The sequence below is a fragment of the Geotrypetes seraphini genome, chromosome 14 (assembly GCF_902459505.1).
Source record: "Geotrypetes seraphini chromosome 14, aGeoSer1.1, whole genome shotgun sequence".
Lineage (NCBI taxonomy): Eukaryota > Metazoa > Chordata > Amphibia > Gymnophiona > Dermophiidae > Geotrypetes > Geotrypetes seraphini.
The window spans coordinates 31,115,148-31,138,257 of NC_047097.1; the positions used below are offsets into that span (position 1 = coordinate 31,115,148).

The window sequence follows — 23,110 nt, forward strand, 5'->3', positions numbered from 1 at the left end:
GCAGTACCTTGCACCGATAGCACTCCATCTTTAAAGTAAGCCCACATTTTATTTATTTATTTATTTTTTTAGCTTAACATGGCAACATCTGTTTTGCTCCATTTTCCTATTTGGTGCCTCCCCTTCAAGGTCTTCTCAGGAGCGTTATGTTTCATTCACGGTATGCTCTTCTCTGAATCGATCATCCACATGGATCCATTGCTCCCCCTCCTTTTTTGTTTATTTTTACAGACTCTCAGTGTCATCTACTCATTGCCCTTCTGGTACTCTCCAATGTATCATGGTCTCTTCAGCTGTCCTTCCCGTACAATTATGGCGTCCCCATACAGGGTTTCAGGGACTGCTTACGTACGTCGCTTGGTTCAGCATACCATCCCTATTGTACTGGAAAAAGAGATTAGGTTCTTACCTTGAAAATATATTTTCCAGTACATAGGGATGGTATGCTGAAACCCCTGCCCATCATTGTCGATATGCCTGCCTGAAGGCTGCATCCATGAACTTTCTGCCAACTATCGTTATTTTTAAGAAATTGTATATTGAATGTATATAGGTCCATTGGGGGTTTTCCCTGCTTTATACAGTTTTTTATGGCTCGTTAATAAAGGTTAACTTTGTTCCCTTCCTCTCCTTGGCCTATCTGTGAGCATTATGTTATTTTGTATGAGCAGATCGGGGGGGGGGGGGGTGTCTCCTCCTGTTCGGCTATCACCAGCTTTGAAACTAACTGACTGGGGGCAACAGAGATCAGGGAGGAAGAGATGCTGAAAACAGATCAGAATCTTCTGTCCTGGACTGAAAAGGAACAGATGGAAGACCCTTAGTTCAGCATACCATCCCTATCTACTGAAAAATATACTATCAAGGTAAGAACCTAATCTCTTTATAAGCATGGCTTAATGAGACAAAGCCAACGTGGATTTAGTCAAGGGAAACCTTGCCTCATCAATCTATATTTCTTTGAAGACATAAATAAACATGTGGATAAAAGGTAAGCTAGTTGATATTGCGTATCTGGATTTTAAAAAGGCATTTGACAAAGTATCTCATGAAGGACTTCTGAGATAGGAGGTAATGTCTTATTATGGATTAAGAACTGGTTAAATGATAGAAAACAGAGAGTAGAGTTAATGGTCAATATTCTCAATGGAGAAGGGTAAATAATGGGGTCCCCCAGGGGTCTGTATTTTGTTCAGTCATCTAGAGATAGAAGTAACTAGTGAAATATTTAAATTTGCTGTTGACACAAAGGCCCAGATTCTCTATAGGGTGCAGATATCGGTGGCCACCGCTCACATGTCAATCGTGATAGCACTCTATAGAGAATAGGTGCCAGAAATGTAGGCCAGAGTTTTCCAAGTCTACATTTCCAGTGCCTATCTTTTTCATGAATCGTGCCTACATGGGCGCTTTAAACTACTTAACACCACTTCCAGCATTAACCATGACCATAGTGGCATTTAGCAGCCTAAAGTGCCTACTTAAGTGCGATTCTGGCGCATACTATTTAGGCGCCGGTAGGCACTTGAACACATTTGTTATTAAGCACTGTTTCTAGAATTTCCCACAAAATTGTTAAATTGCACGAGGATTGTATTTTGTTCATATAACGTGCTGCCTCAGTCCAGGACTCTCTCACCAGAGATGCAGTATATTCTATAGAAAGTTAAACCTTAGTACACCAATGCACACACAGGAAGTCCATATAATTTTCTGAAATATATTTTATTCAATAAATATAGTAGATGTACTCACATTTGGTAGATTTTTGAATATTGCAGCTGGAGGTAAAGATTTGAAGAAAGCTTTTTGGCAGAGGTGAGTAAATAGTTAGACAGTAAGGCATTCCAACTTCCAGGGATGAAATGTTGAATTATTAATGCATATTGTCAGATAGCTTCAGGTAAAAAAAAAACACCACCTGGTCTTTGTTCGGGGACTACAGCCACGTGTGCTTGAGATAGAAAGAGAAGTGTGACCGATTCCGAGACAAAGGATTCCCAGGAAGTACCAAGAAGACTAGGGAAGAGACCAATAAGGACAGACCTTTGCAGACCCATCAAAGGTTGTAGAGGTGATCAGGAAATAGCCACAGTGGAACAAAGGATTCGAGCTTAGATGAGAGAAAAGGTAAGCAGGAGTGACTGCAGTATGTATGAGACTACATTTCACAAAATGCTTTGCTCACACATCATAGCAGAAAATGTCTGCAGCATTAAAGTTCTATGAAGTGAGAATAACATTAAATAAATAGGGTCCAGCTTTTTGGCATGGTACTTTTTCCCACGTGGCTTTATCTGTTACAGCTCTTACCTAGTTGGTTATTGAAACCAGATACAGTATCTGCAAATTGTACTCTTTATTGTCTAAATTTTGTTGGCAGGGTAATCCTGAGTTGGTGTTTAAATTTATGCAGGATGTGTGAAGTCAGGAGGGGTCTGGGGCTCCCGGATATGCTTATATAACATCGCATGTTTGACACGGCAACTGTGATTTGGGTTATTCTTCCCAATGTGCATCACTTTTCACTTGTCCACATTAAATTTCATCTGCCATTTGGACACCCAGTCTTCTAATTTTCTACGGTCTGCCTGCAATTTTTCCACAATCCACATGCATTTTAACAACTTTGAACAGTTTAGTGTCATCTGCAAATTTAATTACGTCACTTGTCGTTCTAATTTCCAGATCATTTATAAATAAGATAAATAGCCCCAGTCCCAGTATAGACCCCTGCGGGACTCCACTGTTTAATCGCCTCCATTGAGAAAATGACCATTAACTCTACCCTGTTTTCTATCCCATAACCAATGTAGAGTCCTTCACCAAGCTTATTTTACACAGCAACAGATCTATTTTTCAGGCTTAATCAACACCCCTACTTGCCAGAAATTTGCCCAATAGACCCATTCCTCTTTCCATGCTTTTTGGTCTTGACTGAAAATTAAGACGTTTGGGTGAGCCATTTTGTCCTATAGAGGTCCTCCTTCATAGCACTATTCCGCTGTCCGCAGGTTTTTGTTGGACAAATATGAGGCCTTCCAACTTCTTTCCATGATCAACGTCAATTTATCCATAAAGTGGGACTTTTGATGATGAAGGTGATCCTCTCTGGGTCAAGAAAGAGCTCTCTTCCTATTGGCATTGGAGAAATAGCTTGCACGCTTTGATGCTACTAGCGCAGCCAGATTGAACCCGAAACGTAAAAAAACATTTTCTTCATATTTGGGATCCATGTACTCAGTCCATCACCCCGAGCTCGTAGTGACATTTTTAATTCCTTGTGATAGCAGTGGCTTAGAAAGTGGCAGATGGACATGAGACATCAGTCGTCGCATTTGGAGGAGGGGATTATGAATATTGTGGTGTCATTGTGCTCCTGATGTTCTTGTTAGCCATACAAATATTTCTAAAACTGCTGTTCTTATTTTGGGGAAGAGGGAGATTTTTGTCAGGTGATATATCAGTTGTGTAAGAAGATTGTTCTGCTTTTGTATCTTCTTTTTATCGAAAACCAATAAAAACAGTTTAAACTTACAACTACACCTGGCAGAAAGTTCCATAATCATTTAAAAAAAAAAAGGTACACTTAGGGCTCCTTTTACTAAAGGTTTTTAGCACAGGCTGACGAGGTAAATGCTCCACTGCTCCGAATCCCTGAGTGTCAGAGAATTTACCTTGTTGGCCCATGCTAAAAACTTCTAGCACCATTCAGTAAAACCCAGCTACTTTTTGTCTTGTAGGGTAAACAGCATGGATGGCATACTAAGCTGACAACAGGATACTATGTTACTGGAGCAGTGGTCTCACAAATTAGAGTAGGTTTTATTTTAACCAAGCAAGTTTAAATTTTTTTATAAATACAAAAAAAAGTTTCAACTAACCAGGGTCCTTATAGAAATTACCCCACCCCTAGACTTAAAACAAGAGCAGGTTTTGTAAAGTTGTTTAATAATGGCACATGATACCATAAAAAGAGGTCAGAAAAATTGTTAAATTACAGCAGGTGAGGCTTGTCTTCACTTCTAAAAACTAGAACACCAAACACTGTACATCCTACATAGTTAATAGTCCTCCTGAATTCAATTCATGTCTTCTGGCTCTCACACAAAAACTAAAGCCAGTATTAAACAGGTTTAAAAAGAGTAAGTCTTCTTCCAGGACAAACATCTAGGTGTTATCAGCCTTTCTATCCTGTTAAACATGAGGTAAAAAAAAAAAAAAAAAACAACCCAAAAACAACTGTTTAAAGCTCCCAGCTGTGGAGGTGCATTTTCTTCCATTTTTTACTTCTTGCCCAATGCTTTGTCCAGATTATTCTTGATAGCATCCAAGAAGTCTGTTGTATTCACAAAGTGCTCATTCAATCTTACGCTGAATAAAAACAAACAAAAAAGTTAGTAGCATCACTTTACAAACATCTAAAAGTGTAATTTATTCCAGCAAGCTTAATTTGGAAAAAAAAAAAAAAAAAAAGCTTTATTTTCAAGCTTGAAGTCAATTCGTGTTTTTTCTGTTTTAAGAATTTTGGGATTCTTTTACTAAGCTTCTCAAGAAGAGTAAGGCCAGATAAATGGTCTTCCAAAAATGAAAAAAAAGGGATAGGGAAAAGGTCCAAACAATAATTAAACAGGTGAGTAGAGCTCTCAATGTCCACCACAAAGCTGTGACTCAAAACAGGGCCATATTTCAGCATGTTAAAAGCCTGTATCAGGAGTAGCACTCTTATGGTAAATGTACAGTCATATAATATTAAGAGCACACAACCTTATGACTGTAATATCAAACTACAGGCCTATTGCCAATCTCCCCTTCTGAGAAGGTTGTCTTTAAACAAATTTCAGAACTCACTGAAAAAAAAAAAACCATCTTACATCCGAATCAAACAGGCTTCAGGCAACATCACTCTATGGAACATTCCCTAATAGGCATGTTAACTTCCATTCACTATAGTTTGAACAATCATAAATCTGTTCTTCTAATTTCTCTTGATCTCTCCTGTACTTTTGATACCATAGACCACAATCTTCTCCTTGAAAGATTGGACGCTATTGGCATCACAGATCAGGTACTGCAGTGGTTTCATTCCTACTTCGCAGACCATACTTCAACAATTCTACCTCATAGAGTTTCACTGTACTCCATGGTATTCCACAAGGATCCATCCTCTCACCACTTCTGTTTAATATTTTTCTAGCTCCTCTGATGATTGCCAATCCATTGGGTTTAACACTTTCGCCTATGCTGACAACATCCAGCTTTTGCACTCAGACTGAGAATGCTCGTGATGTCTTGGCAATCAACAAGAATCTAGAGCAAATATACCAATGGTTGGAGGCTAACAGATTTGTCCTAAATGTAATAAAGTCAAAGATAATGCTCTTCCCATGGAAAGAAATTCCCAAATTTAGTTACTCCATCACCCTTAGGGGTAACACACTTAAAAATGTTACTTCAATTAAGATCTTAGGGGTAATTTTCAATCAAATGTTATCATTCCATGAACATATTAGCAATGTTGTAAAATCTACTTTCTTTAGACTACATCAAATACGCTCTGTTTCAAAATTCCTAGAACCTACATCTTTGAACATATTAATCCACTCCTTGGTAATCTCAAAAATTGATTACTGCAATGTCATATTCATAGGAATTGCCCAAAAAGAAACAAGACGTCTTCAAGTTATCCAAAACGCCTCAATAAAACTTATCATGAAAGCAAAAAAATACGATCATGTCTCACCACTTCTCAAGGAAGCACACTGGCTTCCAGTTTTACACCGAATATCTTACAAAATATATCTATTAACCCTTAAATGCCTTCTTAACAAAACACCAGCATTCATTGACAGACTCTTAATCCCTTATGCCTCTACAAGAATTCTTAGGGTCTAATGATCAGCATTTACTCACAGTTCCTTCTCTCAAGGTTATCAACACACCGACAATACATCTTCTCTATTATTGCTGCACAATTATGGAACTCCCTCCCTATTTATTTAAGGAAGGAATGCATGCTAGACCGATTTAAAAGTAAGTTGAAAAGCATTCTTTTTAAAGATGCCTTAAACTGTTAGCACTTCAGACTGCACTTGTTTCTTAGGATCTGACATATGCACTTCCTCCTTTTCACTGTCACCCTCCCTTTTTTGTCTCATTTTCTTTAAAATATTATATTTCTTTCCCTTCTCCCCCAAGCTGCATAAATTGTCTGTTAATTATATGTTATACACCTTGTCCCCCTGAAAGTTGTATGGATTTTAACTATGTACATCGCTTTGAAATTTGAGTAAGCGATTAATCAAATCTTAAATAAACTTGGAAGTACTCCTACAGAATGCCATTGGGTTGTAACATATGAAAAAGATTTTGTTTTTTTGCACTTATCTTAAAGGGTCTTGGAGGGTCCCTCAGTGAACTGGTTTCAAAATTTCTCCCAATTTGTGCACTTGTTGGGTTGAAACCTTCTTGCGTAGTGGGAGAAATTTTTTAACCAGTTCACTGATTGACCCTCTGAGACCCTTTAAGATTTTAAAGTGCTTTGGTTTTGAATATTTTTTTTAACATACACTTAATGCACATAAAGAAAAAAAAAAAACCCACCCAAAACTCTTTTCATATATGCATCGATTGGGTAGTGAGTCCTTCAATGGGGACATTATTCCTAGACGGGCTCAGAGTAAGTTCTTAAGTGTATGTTGAGACTTCCATAACTTCAGATAAGGGATTATTAATTCACGTTCTTATTTTCACTATATCCCCTTTTTTGTCAAAGATTATTCCCCAATACATAGTATATTGGCAATTATGTGTGCCCAAGTCTGCAGTTTGTACCTAACTTAAGCTAGCTCAATGCCTAGTGTAAATATTTGCATTTAATTACTGCCAGTTAAGGTGCATAACTGGTGGTATTTTATAAGCTGTGTGCATAAGTGCCAGGCATACCTTCAACCTGCCCAGGCCCATGTTCCCTTGCTATGATTGTATGCTCAATTTGTACTGGCTAAGGGCAGTTAAGCACCTATAGACCCCCTGATGAAGGCTATTGGTTTATGTCCATTCAAATCAAAGCGTTCTGTTTATACTGCACCTGTACCATCTGGTTGGTCATTCTTACCCCTTGTTTTTACCATTGTCACATATGACTTTGTATGGTACACATCAAATTATATATGCAAGTTTATAGAACTGTGGTTATCAAGGTGGTCATTCAGATTACAATACATATCATGCTCTCTAAACCAGCCTGGTATTAGCTTATCTCTGGGTTGTGGAGGAGAAAGGCAAATGTTTTTAAACGCCCGAAGAATGGCACTTACTTGCTAAGTCCACCATGAATGCAGCCTGCAAGATCTTTAGTCATTACCCCACTTTCCACGGTCTCCACGCAAACCTTCTCTAGGGTCAAAGCAAACCTGAAAAAAACAGCAACAGAGCAGTAGATTATCAACAAGTATAACACTGATCACCATAGGGACCTAGAGTGAAGTGTTTAACTTAAACATTACTGCTCTCAGGGTTAATACAAATTTCTTCTTTACAGACTGACTAACATCTTGTTGAACAGTATAGCTAAAAATGTTTATCCTCAAAAAATGTTGGTTAGCTTTATGATATCCAATTGGACAAATAAAGCAACTGACGCCATTTATCCTGAATTCTACAAATCTCATCTGCACAGAATACACTAATCAGTTCTTAACTGTTTTCTAATTTAAGCGATTAGACACCAATACATTCAAGGTGAGCTACAAGTGCCTTTATGAAAATTTCCATACCCTAAACTTACCACTCAGTCTTTAAAAATATACAGTACAAGTCTCTGCTCCTTTCCCTCCCTGCTCCCCCCAAAAAAAACCCCTAAACAAACCACACACCATTCCTACCAGAGGAGTCCAGAGTAAGTTCTGGCAAGCTGCCAAGTACTTTGCAACGTCAATCAAGAACATGTAATTAAGACAGCAGAGGTCTAATAGGCACAGAAGGAGCCAGATGTTAGAAAACTGGGGCCCGCTATAACCACTCATCAATTGGTTAAAACTAAAAATATGGGTGTGCATAAAAAAAAATAATAAATGAAGCCCAACCCCCTCCTCTCCCCAACTTCCTAACATACTTTTGCTAATATTACAAATAATTTTAAAATTAAAAAACGTAAGTAACATTTCAAAGCAAAAACGTTTTTTTTAAAGAGGAAGTGATAAAACAAAACTCTGGGAGAGGTCATAATCAAAGTAGAGAGAGTGTTGTAAGGATGGACTCCACCTTAACTGGGATGAACCAAGCTGCTGGCACTAACGTTTAAAAAGTAGATAGAACAGCTTTTAAAATGAGATGTGGGGGAAAGCAGACAAGTCGCCCAGGAGCGGATGGTTCAGTGCGAGTTATCCTTGAAGGATACTATTGAAATTGGATATTTAGGGACTCCCAACAGTGAGGTTTCAATAATGGTGAAAAAAACTCCAGGAGAGTTTAAAAGGAAGGCAGAGTAAAACACTCAAATTTTTCCATCTTCTCAGTAGCCTGTAGTACAAGGAAAATTCATTACTAAAAAAAGCCAGGAAGAATTTCTTTGGAGATAAAATCTCCAGATCCAACAACCACATCAGTGTGTTGTTTAACATTTGGCGCTCCTTAACTACAAAAAAGGACCCATCCTTGCTCCCCTCGTCTCTATCAGCAGATGCCCTTGCAAAATTCTTCAATGAAAAGGTTACCACCCTAAGATGCTCCTTCCCGCCTACAGTCTCCTACAACTCCCTAAACTCTACTGACCTCAACCCTTCCCTACCTGTCTCCAATCCCATTCCAGCTGACAGATCCTGGACCGTTTTTGAGCTTGTTTCTGAATTGCAAGTCTCCAAACTCTGCCTCAAACTAAAAACTTGCAAATGTACCTTGGATCCTTTCCCCTCCTACCTATTCGAGAATATCTCTACACAGACCATCGCTTCCCTCACCAAACTTATAAACGCTGCTCTAACATCGGGCCTTTTCTCCTCCGAAATGGGACATATTGCACTAAACCCTCTACTGAAAAAGACCAACCTTGACCCCTCTATTCCCTCCAATTACCGTCCAATAGCAAATATCCCTCTCCTAACCAAGATGTTAGAATCCATCATATCCACTCAACTCTACTCCTACCTAGAAAGATTCTCTATTCTCCTACCCCACCAATTCGGCTTCAGACCCAACTTCAGCACCGAATCCCTATTAGCCTCACTAATCTCTAAGGTACAACAACTTCATTCTCACAACAAATTCGCTGTACTTCTATAATTCGACCTCTCCGCAGCTTTCGACGTCATCCATCATGATATCCTAATTAGAGAATGACACGGTGAAAAAATTGGTCCCCGTCACCGCCCCGTCCCCGTCTCACCATCCTCTGCACCGCCCCGTCACCGCCATTCCATTCACCGCCCCGTCACCGCCACTGCCATCCCATTCACCGCCCCGTCACCGCCACTGCAACCCCATTCACCGCCCCGTCACCGTCACCGTCGCATACATAAAAGCCTCAAACGGGTACGATTTTATATAATTTTCTTTATTTACGTTTAAAGGAAACATTCTGTAAAACTTTAAAACTTAGTTAAATATTAGTTAATAACTATACAAAAACAAAACACGCAGAGAAAAAATTAATTAATATAAATTCTCAAAACTGACACATTTTGATCACTAAATTTAAAATAGTTATTTTTCATACAATTTTTCAATCACTAATCTTCCACCACCCCTTAGGTACAATTATTCCAAGGAACCCCAATGGCCAAAATTAGAACCCATGAAGGGACACAGAGCGTAGAAGTCTGCTTGGTGTTCTCTTTAAGTCTCAACTACTGGAGTTGCCATTGAAGCATATTCTAATCTGTCTTGCCATACATGAGACACACACTGTAGAAATCTGCCTGACTTTGTTCTAATGTTCCAACTACTGAAATTGCTGTTGAAGCCCTATCTAACACATCCTAATCTGTCTTACCACACATGGAACAAAGACCATAGAAGTCTGTTCAACACTGGCCTTACTGTAGTTCCTCACAGCCAGATAGATTCCTATTTATATAGACTGTCTCAGAAAATATATACAGAGCTGAATTCATCAGGACAAAAAGAAACCTGTTGGTTCATACTATGAAGTCTGTTCAACACTGGCCTTACTGTAGTTCCTCACAGCCAGAGTCGCTGTATAAGCAGTGCTGCAAGTTTCCCCTCCCCCCAGCGATCACGGCAGGAGGGCACCCAACCCCTCCTGTAGACCCCCCCAACGGCCCTCCCGACAATCGCAGCAGAAGGGTACCCAACCCCTCCTGCCGGTCCTCCCAATGGCCTCCCCTAAGATCGCCGGCAGGAGGGTACCCAACCCCTCCTGCTGGACCCCCCCCCAACGAACCCTCCCACCCCGGAACCCCCTTAGTCTTACTTTCCAAGTTGGACCGGACAGCTCCTCGCTCGTCTGGCCAGCAGGCCTGCCTCCGTCCAAATGAGGCGGGCCCGCCCCTACCCTGCCCAACCCACAGGATCCTAGGGCCTGATTGGTCTAGGCACCTAAAGCCACTCCCGCTATAGGAGGGGCCTTAGGTGCTTGGGCCAATCAGGCCCTAGGATCCTGTGGGTTAGGCAGGGGAGGGGAGGGGCGGGCCCGCCTCATTTGGACGGAGGCAGGCCTGCTGGCCAGACGAGCGAGGAGCTGTCCGGTCCAACTTGGAAAGTAAGACTAAGGGGGTTCCGGGGTGGGAGGGTTCGTTGGGGGGGGGGGCCAGCAGGAGGGGTTGGGTACCCTCCTGCCGGCGATCTTAGGGGAGGCCATTGGGAGGACCGGCAGGAGGGGTTGGGTACCCTTCTGCTGCGATTGTCGGGAGGGGTTGATCTGACAAATGAGGAGCACGGTGAAACACAGGTAAATAGCGGTTTCTAGAAGGGGGTACATTGGCCCGCGGGGACAAACCTGTTCACCGTTTCTGCGGTCGGTGAATGGCCTTGTCCCCGTCACCGCAGCGACTTCTATTTTTCTTCCCCGTTTTCGGCGGTGACCCGCGGCTTAAATGCGGTGGCCGCGGGTAAACCGTCACCGTGTCATTCTCTAATCCTAATCTTCCAACTCTCTGAAATAGGCATAAGTTCCACAGTCCTAGACTGGTTCTCGAAATTCCTACGCTTACGCTCCTACACCTTGAACATAAACGGTACCTCATCCCTTCCCTGGAAGCCGATATGTGGAGTCCCGCAAGGCTCATCCCTCTCTCCTATCCTTTTCAATATTTACATGTCTTCTTTGAAACTCTTTCATCTATCCCCCCTGGAAACTCTCTACTCCTATGCTGACGATATCCTCATCCTCCTTGAGACTGACTCGAACTTCACTAACCTCGCTGAGAACATATCCGCATGTATAATGAACCTTTAATCCTGGGCACATTCTGTACAAATGAAATTGAACGAGTCCAAAACAAAACTACTTTGGCTCGGCCCAATATTAGGTCATTTAACCACCTCCATCCCATTATCTTCCTGCTCCACTCTTCAGCTTGAGTTTTCAAGCAAAGTCCTTGGCATCATCATAGACTCCTCTCTCTCCTTCAATGACCACCTCAACTTCTTGGTAAAAAAAATGTTTCTTTAGTCTTCATATGCTGAGGAAAGTGAGATCGTACTTTCATCATTCTCACTTCGTCGTCCTTGTTCAATCCACCATCCTCTCTAGACTGGATTATTGCAACTCCATCTATTTAAGCCTAACTAAAAAAAACACTCCATAGACTTCAGCTAAACCAGAACGCCGTGGCCAAGCTTATTTTCGCTAAAGGCAAGTTCGACCAAGTCTCCCCACTCCTGTCCAAACTTCACTGGCTCCTAGTTTTAATTAGGATTTTTTAATTAGGATTAGGATTTTATATACCGCCTATCAAGGTTATCTAAGCGGTTTTTACAATCAGGTACTCAAACTCCTTTAACCCTAATTCCACTAGATCCTCCCAAAAACTGAAACTATCATTCCCCTCTGCAAAAGGTATATCCCGCATAGGAAAACTAGGAACATCCCTCCCCCTTTAGAACCACAGAACTCTGGAACAACCTCACATCCCCGCTCAGAATTTCAAGCTCCCTTCAATCCTTCCGCAAACACCTGAAAACTTGGCTCTTTTCAAAAATCTAACACCTCCCTCTCTTTGGTACCCTGTCCCTCTTTATCTTCCTAGCTCCTTTCCTATAACCCTTCATTGTAGCTCCTTTTCAACCTAACCCTGTAAACCGTGCCGAGCTCTTCGCTTGTGGAGATGGCGCGGTATACAAACCTAAGGTTTAGTTTAGTTTAGAAAAAAAACAATTTGAAATGTCTGTATACAAATGATGCTTCAAAGGCAGAGTAACTGGCCCCTTATTCAAAAAGACAGCATTCCATAGACTTAAGGATCGTAATACCTAATTCTGCCTCAATAAAGGTTACTACTTTATCCCAATAAGTTTGTGCTCTAGTGCAATACCACCAAATATGTTTGAAAGTGCCTACTTCTATACATCCTCTCCAGCATTTATCCGATCCATTCCCTTACATGGCTCGCAATCGTACTGGTGTATAGTACCAACAACAAAACATCTTGTATCCATTCTCTATCATATTGCTAGCTATAGTACCATATAAAAGAGAATGCAAGATTTTAAGCCATTCCTTATCTATATAGGTTTTACCTATAATCTTTTCCCAGTGACGTCTATATTTCAAAGGGGGTGAAGATGCTCCAATTGTGCATTATATAATCTAGTAATGCTTCCTCTGCCACTCTCTTATCATAGCCTTCCCTAAATCCGATTGCTGGACAATAACTAAGTCTTTAAGAACCACTTTTCTAATAAAAGTTTCAATTTGTCAATAATAAATAGATCACTTGATGTGAGGCCATATTCTTCTTTCAACACTTCAAAGGGGATAATTTTCCCATCTTCCAACAGTTGGCCTAATGTTTTAAGACTTTTCTTTCCCCAAAGATGAAAGGCCACATCAACTTCTCCTGGAGTAAAATTAGGCAAATATATAATAGCTGCCCCCATAAAATAGTTTTTATCCCCATAGCATTGCCTGTGTACTTGGATCCACAAATCAAGAGTGTGTTGTATTATAGGGTTAGACTTCATGGCTATTACAGAGCGTTGTGTAAGTTCGAGCCAAGGTATCGTCCATAATTGGGATGGACCTAATATCTCCTGTTCCATACATACCCAAGATTTTCCCCTATCCCATTTCCAGTTAGCTAAATATTGTAGCTGGGCTGCTTGATAATAGTATTGAAATTGTGTTACTGCCATCCCTCCCAGTTTTCTAGGTTGATGCATCATTATTTGAGAGACTCTTTGAGTCTTATGTTGCCAAATAAAGGCGAATATCTTCCACTCTAATTGTATGAAAAAATTTTTAGGTAGGGAAATCAGTAAGGCTGAAAAAAGATATAGCAACCTCGGAAGTACCACCATCTTTATTGTTTGTACTCTACCCAGCCAGGAGATATTTAAATGTTTCCATCTCTCTATATCCTGCCAGATCGCTTTCAGAAGAGGGAGATAATTAACATCATATAGCAATTCTACATGCTTTGTTAAATTTTGTTAAATTAATTCCCAAATAGTGTAATGATTGTTGTGCCCATTTAAAAGAATAGCTGCTAGTAATCCATATGCAATCTGAATCTGGCAAAGGAAGACTTACCAAGGATACGAGTATTATTGGCTAAAGTTCAATGTATACAACAGATGTCTAAACTAACTGTTCTTCGTAGAAATCGGATACATAATTATAATACTAAATGGAGTGCATATGAAAACTGGATTAACTCCCAAAATGATAAATTTTATAGAAATTTTACATAACTTCTCTCCCACATTTTATGAATCTCGTGCATACATCCTACCACCGGGGTTGGGGGGAGGGGAGGATACTGGGTTTGGAAGGGTGAGATACATTTGATATTATAGGTAATCTGGACATTTTCGATATTTATTATGTATTCAGATATATAATGAATTAACATATTGTTTTGTATATGATTTATAAATCAGATGTTTTTTAATTGCATTAATTTTCAATTTAAAAAAAAAAAAAAAAAGACATGGAGCAAGCCATTGCTTGCCCTGAATCGGTAGCATGGAACGTTGCTACTCTTTGGGTTTTGGTCACGTACTAGTGACCTGGATTGGTCACCGTGAGAACAGGCTACTGGGCTTGATGGACCATTGGTCTGATCCAATAAGGCTGTTCTTATGTACTATCCACTGAAAAGGCGCACACATCCCAATTGTTAAATTCATTCAGAAAAATTGGATTAAAAGGCTATAAAACAAAAACTGTGGATACAGATGTTCTGGAGATAATTTATTAAACACTGACATATAAAATTCAATTAAAAAAGTACAATAATAAAAATATAACCGGACCCAACACGGTCCGTGTTTCAGCGAACACGCCTTCCTCAGGGGTCAAATGGTTTGCAAACTCACATATAAAGAATTGGACTGAAAACAGTCTATTGTCTTTAAACATATGAGCAAAGAACACCGCAGACTAGCTGAAGTAGCAAAAAAAAAAAAAAAAAAAATGCTATAAGCCTCACAGCTGCATTTGTGTTACATGTTCATCACATTGTACAAGTTCTTTAAAATTTCATCTGCACAAGGTCCAAATATCCTGCCCACAGCAATGGCATTGTTGACAGCTTTACAAACTAGTACACTTAAGTTAATCCAATGTGGGGAGGGTGGGAAGAAAGAAGAGAACACATTGGCATCTAAATCAAATTACATACATCTAGGATCAAAAGAAATGCAAGTTAGATATTGCATCTTCAACCCCCAACCTCCATGCCTTTCAGGGTTTAGTGGGAGCAATACTGCAGCCAGATCCTTGCACTCTTAGCTGGCCTCATGCCTGTTGCAGTTTTCTAGACCTTGCCATATCTAGTCAGGTAGAACAGACGTTTCATCCATCATGCTGTGGCTTTCTTCAGGGTATGCTGTGAGATTTGCAGCTTGTCTTTGTATATAATGGGTCTTCAAACTCAAATGGTTGGTTCTACCTGACCAGATGCAGCGAAATCCGGAAAAATGCAACAAGCATTGATGCCAGATAACATCTTTAAACTCACCAGAGAATTTTCCATTTTATGGGAGAGACCAACTGATTTTCCTGCCAAAATTCAAATTGGTGACCACTATTGTGGAGTAAACAGGCAGATAGACAAGGGCAACCCGGTTGACATTTTATATCTGGACTTTCAGAAGGTGTTCGACAAGGTGCCGCATGAACAAATACTTCGGAAAATTGCGGGCCATGGAATCGAGGGTGAAATACTCACATGGATTAAAAACTGGCTGGAGCATAGGAAACTGAAAGTGGGGGTAAATGGACAATACTCGGACTGGAAGAGCGTCACCAGTGGGGTGCTGCAGGGCTCGGTGCTTGGACCCATGCTCTTCAACAACTTTATAAACGATCTGGACATAGGTACGACAAGTGAAGTGATTAAATTTGCGGATGATACAAAGTTATTCAGAGTAGTGAAGACGCAGGGGGATTGCGAAGATCTGCAACGTGACATAATTAAGCTCGAGGAATGGTCATCGACATGGCAGATGAGGTTCAAAATGGATAAGTGTAAAGTGATGCGTGTCGCTAACAAAAATCTCATGCACGAATACAGGATGTCCGGGGCAGTACTTGGAGACCTCCCAGGAAAGGAACGTGGGAGTTCTGATTGACAAGTCAATGAAGCTATCCACGCAATGTGCGACGGCGGTGAAAAGGGTGAATAGAATGCTAGGAATGATAAAGAAGGGGATCAAACACAGATCGGAAAAGGTTATCATGACACTGTACTGGGCCATGGTGCGCCCTCACCTGGAGTACTTTGTCCAGCACTGGTCGCCGTAGAAGAAGGACACGGTACTATTCAAAACAGTCCAGAGAAGAGCGACTAAGATGATTAAGGGGTTGGAGGAGCTGTCGTACTGCGAAAGATTAGAGAAACCGGGCCTCTTCTCCCTCAAACAGAGGAAATTGAGAGGGGACATGATCGAAACATTCAAGGTACTAAAGGGGATAGACAGTAAATAAGGATAGGTTGTTCACACTCTCCAAGATAGGGAGAACGAGAGGGCACTCTCTAAAGTTGAAAGGGGATAGATTCCATATAAATGTAAGGAAGTTCTTCTTCACCCAGAGAGTGGTGGAAAACTGGAACGCTCTTCCGGAGTGTGTCATAGGGGAAAACACCCTCCAGGGATTCAAGACAAAGTTAGACAAGTTCCTGCTGAATAGGAACGTGCACTGGTAGGGCTAGTCTCAGTTAGGGTGCTGGTCTTTGACCAGAGGGCCTCCGTGTGAGCAGACTGCTGGGCATGATGGACCATTGGTCTGACCCAGCAGCGGCACTTCTTATGTTCTTAAATGGCAAACCTCATAGCATACTCTGAAGTAAAGCCACAGCATGATGGCTGAAACATCAGTTCTACCTGACCAGATGTGGCGAGTCCCAAAAAATTGCAACAGGTGTGATCCTTGTCTTTTCCCTTGCCATTCTTGTTGTCCCTCTGCAATGCATAGTTTATTTCTTTTGTCATGTTTTATACATTTTTTGTAAACCACCATCTAAATTGAAAGGTGGTATGTATATCAAGCACAAGAGATGCAAATCTTATTTCCTTAACAAATTTTGCTAATGATGCCTAGCACATTTTTTCCATCAAGGTACAATATAGTAGCTCTTTGAATTCTGTAACACACTAGGTTGAACATTCAAGCAAGGCAGTGCAGAAATTTAAGACAACATAGGCAACAGATGACTAGCATGTGCTCATAGCTACTGTCTAAAGACCAAGAGACATAAACCTACTTAATCAGATCCTGATTGCCATCCAGCTTGCCTCTATGTTCAAGGCCTCGGGTCCAAGCAAAGATGCTAGCAATTGGGTTTGTACTCGTAGGCCGTCCCTGGGGAAAAAAATACAGATGTGAGGCTCTTTATTATGCCTTGGGAGTGAAGCAAAGTAAACTGAAAATGGAACAAAACTGGGAAATCCTATCATGAATACTGTGAAAAGAAGCAGAATACACCTGTAGTAATTCAGGCCTTGTGGTGCAATTTGTAGGTCATTACCATTCTCCAAGTTTATTATATGATATACCATCTATCAAGCTTTAGCTAAACAATTTACAATAAGTTTTACAGAAAAATATAACTTAAAATAAAAGCAATGTTGTAAAGTACGATTAAAAAAAGGGGATTTGGAGACAAACTAAAGAACATTGGGGAGTAAAAAGTACATCGAGATAAAAAATAGAAGGGAAGATGGAGAGGGGAAAGTCCAAAAAGTAAGAGTGTGAAATATATGATGAAAATTCTTGCAGATGTTGAGAAGGAATGCGTCTATCAAAAGGTGGCAATTTTCGAACCAGATGCTTGATAAAGCAAGAGATATAGAAATTGTAATTTAGTACTCTATTCACCAACATGGAATTTTGGTACGGGCAACGGCCAAATTTGTCCTTAGTGTGTCCTTCACTCCCAGGTAGCACAGAGGAATAGACTTTTGACGGAGTAGATTTTTTTCAAAGTTGACTCTACCACTAATGACCGGTGCTAAAGCTGTGGTTTGTCAAAACCTGGTGAAGGAATTATCTTATACAGATTGTCTAATTTTCTGGGAACCACTGTAATGGTAAGGGGCGTTTTCCAATTCTTGTGAACAGTCTCTTTAAGAATACCATGTAAAGGTAATCTGAGAAGTTCTTTAGGAAGCTCATCATAATCTAAGGCCTCCAAGTATTCAGCTCTATAGGCAGAATCAGCTTCTAGCTTGACTGGTAGCTCTTTTCCCAACTGCCTAATAAATTTAGTGAAAGAAAGTCTTTCAGTAGGAGATTTAGCCCTTGATGGAGACTTTTCCAAGGGAGTATCATAAGTCTCTGTTGTAGACTCAGACAAATTCTCAACTGAATCAGACTAAGTCAGAGTCATAACAGGGCTTTGGCAAAGGAGTGTGTTGAGAAGATCAATGTGGAGTCCAGTGCCAAATCAGATGATGATGAGGTATGATGTGAAGCTCTTTTTCTTTTCAAAGAACATGGAGAGCAATGTTTTCTTTTGAAAGCACGTGAGGAAGAACTATGCTTTCTGGTCTTCGAGTGGCGAGAGAAAGAGGAATAATGATGTCTCGATGAACTGGATCAATGCCTCTATGGTGGACCTGCAATGCCTAGGCGTGGAGCGTATATGCCATTCCAGAGAATTAGTTGCAGTACTGGTAGATCTAACAGGCTTATGCTGAGGTTGGGACGGTACTGAGGGAGTCGATACTGGGATAAGCAATTTGAAAGCATCACCCAAGTCTGCTTGGAAAAGCGCATCAAGCTTTTCACAAAAGGAAAGCACTGATACCTCTGGCTTTGCAGCAGCTTGCCTCAGAGAGGGTGACCTCGATGTTGACATTTCTGCTGCTTGGGACTTGATGCAAGATTGACTTGTGACGCTGGTTGGGAAGCTGGTGGATTCTTAGTTGGCTTATCGGACAGAGCGATGTTTCCCGACACCGCTGTTTATCAATGTCTTATCTATGTCAATACTTGTCCTAAACAACTTCTCCTTTTGAAGTTTGCGGCTCTTGATGGAACATTTCTGCAGGGTAGAACACGATTCTACCCAGTGTTCAGGCCCAAGGCACTACAACTATGCAGGTTGGTGATAGAAATTGGCCTTTGGCACCTGCACTTTTTGAAGCCCATTAACAGCCTGAACATGGACGGAAAGACTGCCTCAGCCAAGTCAAACTTAACAGCCAAGAGGAAAAACTAAACCCTCGACGACAAAAGCAGTGAGGAAAAGAAAGAAGAGAAAAAGACTTCTCTCTTTTTTAGAAGAAAAATTTAAAAGAAATAACGCGTGAGCGAGAAGACAAATGGCAAAAAACTGAACCTTCAAAGACACGACTTAGCTCTGCGGAAAACTAAGAACTGAGGAGCTGTGAGCTTATGTTGGGTGGGAAGGCACATGCGCAGTGCGGGCAGTTCAAACTTTCTCAAGTTTTTAAAGTGGCGATGCACTTTTAAACCTGTCCGTACCAGGGATCCATGGATGATGTCACTTACATGTGAGAATATGATGCTTGCTTGTCCTGGGATAATGGTAAAACTAGAGGGCATAACTTGAGGTTGCAGGAGTAATGTGATGGAGGGGGGTGATGGAGAGGAAAACGGTGATGGAATTAAAAAAAGCATGGGATAAACACAAAGGATATCTAATTAGAAAACAAACAAATGATATAAATTAAATAACCAAGGCCAGTAGGAGGAACATGAGGACGTTACTGGCCAGACTTTACGGTAGATATCCTGCAAACAACGGGATGGTTGGATAGGCTGGAGTGAGCTTGGGACGGCAACTTCAGCAGTTGGAACCTAGGGCAATACCAGGTGGACTTTTGTCTATGGCCCAGAAATATCAGAGACAAGTTAACTTAATCATGTATTCTAATGAGAATAACTCATGGGCAGACTGGATGGACCGTTCAGGTCTTTATCGGCTGTCATTTACTATGTCACTATGAGAGCTAATTCTCCATGACCACAATTGAATTCCACATTAGGATTTGTCGGGCAGCCAGCCTCTGGCCAACTCACCCGTTCACTCCGTCAGTAAATGAGCATCCAGCCATAGTTGGTGTTGTGTAGATGACTGGATAAAACAATGGCAAACCACCCCATTCACAGTCTGCCATAAAGTCATGCAAGTGGTAGCCCTCATAAGAGTCATCTGAGACGGGAGAATTTATCAAAGGGCTCTAAGCAAGCGCAGCCACGTTAGCATATGCTAAACACACCCATGGAAATATAATGGGCATTTTGAATGGTTAACTCATGCTAACAGAAAGTAGCAGCATGTGATGGATTCTCCCCTTAGTATTTGAGCACAGGGGGCTCCTTTTATACCTTTATATTCTAATATATAGCACAGAACCCTCACATTTTGCAGACTCAAAATTTGATCAGTTAGGAAAAGCAAAGAAAAATCAACAACAAAAAAAATCCCCAAACACACACCCCTCCAAGAACTGCCACCATTTACTGCATGTCAATTGCACTTCTAAAGGATACCTTATTTGTGCACATCAGACCACAACAAATCTCATGCTCTGTGCTCTGGTGCAATCATAGTAAGCTGTTATAAAACACCTTCCTGAAATCTAGCTTAAGTTTCAAGACTCTGCTGAAATGTTATACTGTATTACAAAACCAAGCATAATATTGGGAAAATGAGCACACAAACAATATTTTAGCTAAAATTTATGCTAAGTTGAAAGCAATTTGTTTTGGTTTTAAAAGCAGAGATAGTCCAGCCTCTGCAAGTTGTACTTCCCAGATTAGAGGTCCTCGGCAACTGTTACTTAGTTTTCTGGATACTAAAATGAACAGTCATACACACCTTTATTACCCTGGAAATTAAGGAGCCAATACCCACCTTATTATCAACTCATTCCAAACTAATCTTGGTTAAGGTTCAAGCCAGTACAAAAACCTTTTCTGCAGAAACTGTCCACCAGACTAGGTTCGTACAACCTTGTATTTAGAGACTAACACTGATCCTAAGATCTTACGGTGAGACAGTGAAGGTACACCAAGTCTAGTTATAGGTTTTCTGAATATCACATCTACCTTCTGATGTTCTCTGTAATGGCGAGTCACAGTGCCATGAGCTGCCTCTGCTTCAATTGTTTTTCCATCTGGGCAAATCAAAACTGAAGTCATCATGCCAAGGGAGCCAAAACCTATGTTTACAAAAGGAAAAGAAAAGCCCATAATGACAATTTGATTGTCTATCTATACCGATATTTTCATTTACTTCCTAGTGCATCTATATCAATAGTATTCATCCATGTGGTGTGTCCCTCAATGGCTGGTCAAAAGAACATGACCAACATCTTCAATGAAATGTTTATTGCGCTTTGCTTTGAAGAACTAATAGGACAGCAAACCATCAAATGGATACAATTACCAATACAGAGGAGTTTATCCACTATGATCTAACCAAGGTGAAAATAGGTATGTTACCTTGAGCTAGAATGTCTGACTGGACATCTCCATCATAGTTCTTACAGGCCCAAACAAAGCCACCAGAAGACTTGAGCACTTGGGCCACCATATCATCAATCAAACGATGTTCATACCAGATCTTCAACTTGTCAAATTCTGGTTTGTAATTCCTATAGGTTAAGTAATTGGCAACGCATTACCTTCCCCGCCTGAATTATTTCCTCACAGACACTATGCTGTAACATGTAGTTAGTTGTCTAGTCACCTTCAGCAAGAGCAAAAAGACCAGGTAAGTGCCAGCTTGTGTAAACATTTGTGATGAAATCAAATACTTAAGCTAACAATTCTCTCACAGCTAATAATAGCTCATATTAAAATAAATTCACAATTCAAAAAGAGGTTAAAACTTAAGTAAATTCACCATATACCCTAATTATTCAATGAAGCTCCCCCAATTTATAACCCTCCATGCAAAAGAACACCAACAAGAACCACCACAGCCCAACTTCTTGCCACCCTTGATATAATAAAGACAACTTTTAAACACTAGCTGGGGGAGGCTATTGAACTTCAATCTACCCACAAGTGGTAGCTGGAGTGAACACAGGATGACTGCTGGCTATAGGGAGATCTTGCAGTATTTCTGAATCAATGCCAGTTGAAGAGGATGGAAGTGAACAAGGGGGAAATAAATGTCTCATACTTCTCAAAAATCTCCTGGAAGATGTCTTTGAATCTGCCATCATAAGCCTTCAGAATAGTGTTCTTGGTACTCATGTAGAGGGGCCACTCTTTCTTAATGGCATATTGGAAACAGCTGTGAGCAAAGCCTGTGATGGACTGAAAAAAAAAAAAAAGTCACAACAATCCAATGGAACAAGTTCTTAATGGGAAGGGAACACAAACACTTGAGCTCCAGAATGCCACAAAAAAAAAACAAAACCAAAACCAAATCAAACATACATAATGCGTAAACCTCTTTGGGGAAATAATAGAATTAAGTAGTCTATAATTAAGATAAGAGAATAACAGTTCATGTCCCCTGAACACAGGAGTGGATAACCTCCCCCCTTATATAGTATGCTTGTTTCTTTTTTAAAGGGAACCTACATTGTGGAAGAAAAAGATTAAACTGTCACACCCAGCGCATTGCTACAAAGGAAAGATTGCGTACACCTCGATAACCTTTCTGGAAAAAGGACATATGAGTTTTGACAACATAAGGAAGTTCTTCTTCGCCCAGAGAGTGATAGAAAACTGGAACGCTCTTCTGGAGGCTGTTATAGAAGAAAACACCCTCCAGGCATTCAAGACAAAGTTAGACAAGTTCCTGCTGAACCAGAACGTATGCAGGTAAGGCTAGTCTCAGTTAGGGCAGTGGTCTTTGACCTAAGGGCCACCGCGTGAGCGGACTGCTGGGCCCGATGGACCACTGGTCTGACCCAGCAGCAGCAATTCTTATGTTCCATACTTGCAAGTTGATTGCAGAAGGATGAAAATTACAATCTTCACTTTGCCTCCTTTTCCAGTTCTGTAAAGCTCCCTTCATCTTTTCTTTTCTGCAAGCGAATTGAGGTGTAATTCTGATATGCTCAGATATCCTTTTTATTAATTTCAGGGGTTTTTATCCAAGTTTGAGGCTTTTCTATGCTGGAGAGGTCCCCGATGATCATGGGGCAACTCTGCCTGGGCGATAATGCAGGCTTTGGGTAACCATCAGGGTTTCTGTCAGGCTGGCCTGCATTGGACCTTATGGAGCTCTGGGTCCATTCCCCTTGAAAATAGCTTGCATCCTGATTTATCATCAAGGTGCTTACTGAATCTTGTGGTATGCAGACTATGCCTGCTAGGAATATCCCTAGAGCAGTGCACAAGTCAAGTTCAGGCTCCATGCAAATACCCCCTTTAAAAGCACAATTCCAGTCATTACATGAATTTCCTTCTTTGTCCTATAAAGTGAGCGGGAGTACAGAACTGCAGGATTCCCATCCCCCACAGAAGCCTAGAGTGGTTAACAGGAAATCACTT

General features: G+C 40.8%; 1 protein-coding gene across 1 annotated transcript in view; it reads right to left on the reverse strand.

Moving 5' to 3' along the window:
• Nucleotides 1-3,930: 3,930 nt before the first annotated feature.
• IDH2 (isocitrate dehydrogenase (NADP(+)) 2) overlaps nt 3,931-23,110 on the reverse strand; it is a 40,431-nt gene continuing 21,251 nt past the window's right edge. Inside the window, exons 6-11 of the mRNA XM_033920184.1 lie at nt 21,786-21,922; nt 21,101-21,252; nt 20,705-20,817; nt 16,890-16,987; nt 7,320-7,415; nt 3,931-4,374 (exon numbers count right to left, since the gene is read on the reverse strand). Of these exons, the coding sequence (XP_033776075.1) occupies nt 4,287-4,374; nt 7,320-7,415; nt 16,890-16,987; nt 20,705-20,817; nt 21,101-21,252; nt 21,786-21,922 (684 nt within the window). The 3' untranslated portion in view covers nt 3,931-4,286. The remainder of the gene's footprint in view (nt 4,375-7,319; nt 7,416-16,889; nt 16,988-20,704; nt 20,818-21,100; nt 21,253-21,785; nt 21,923-23,110) is intronic.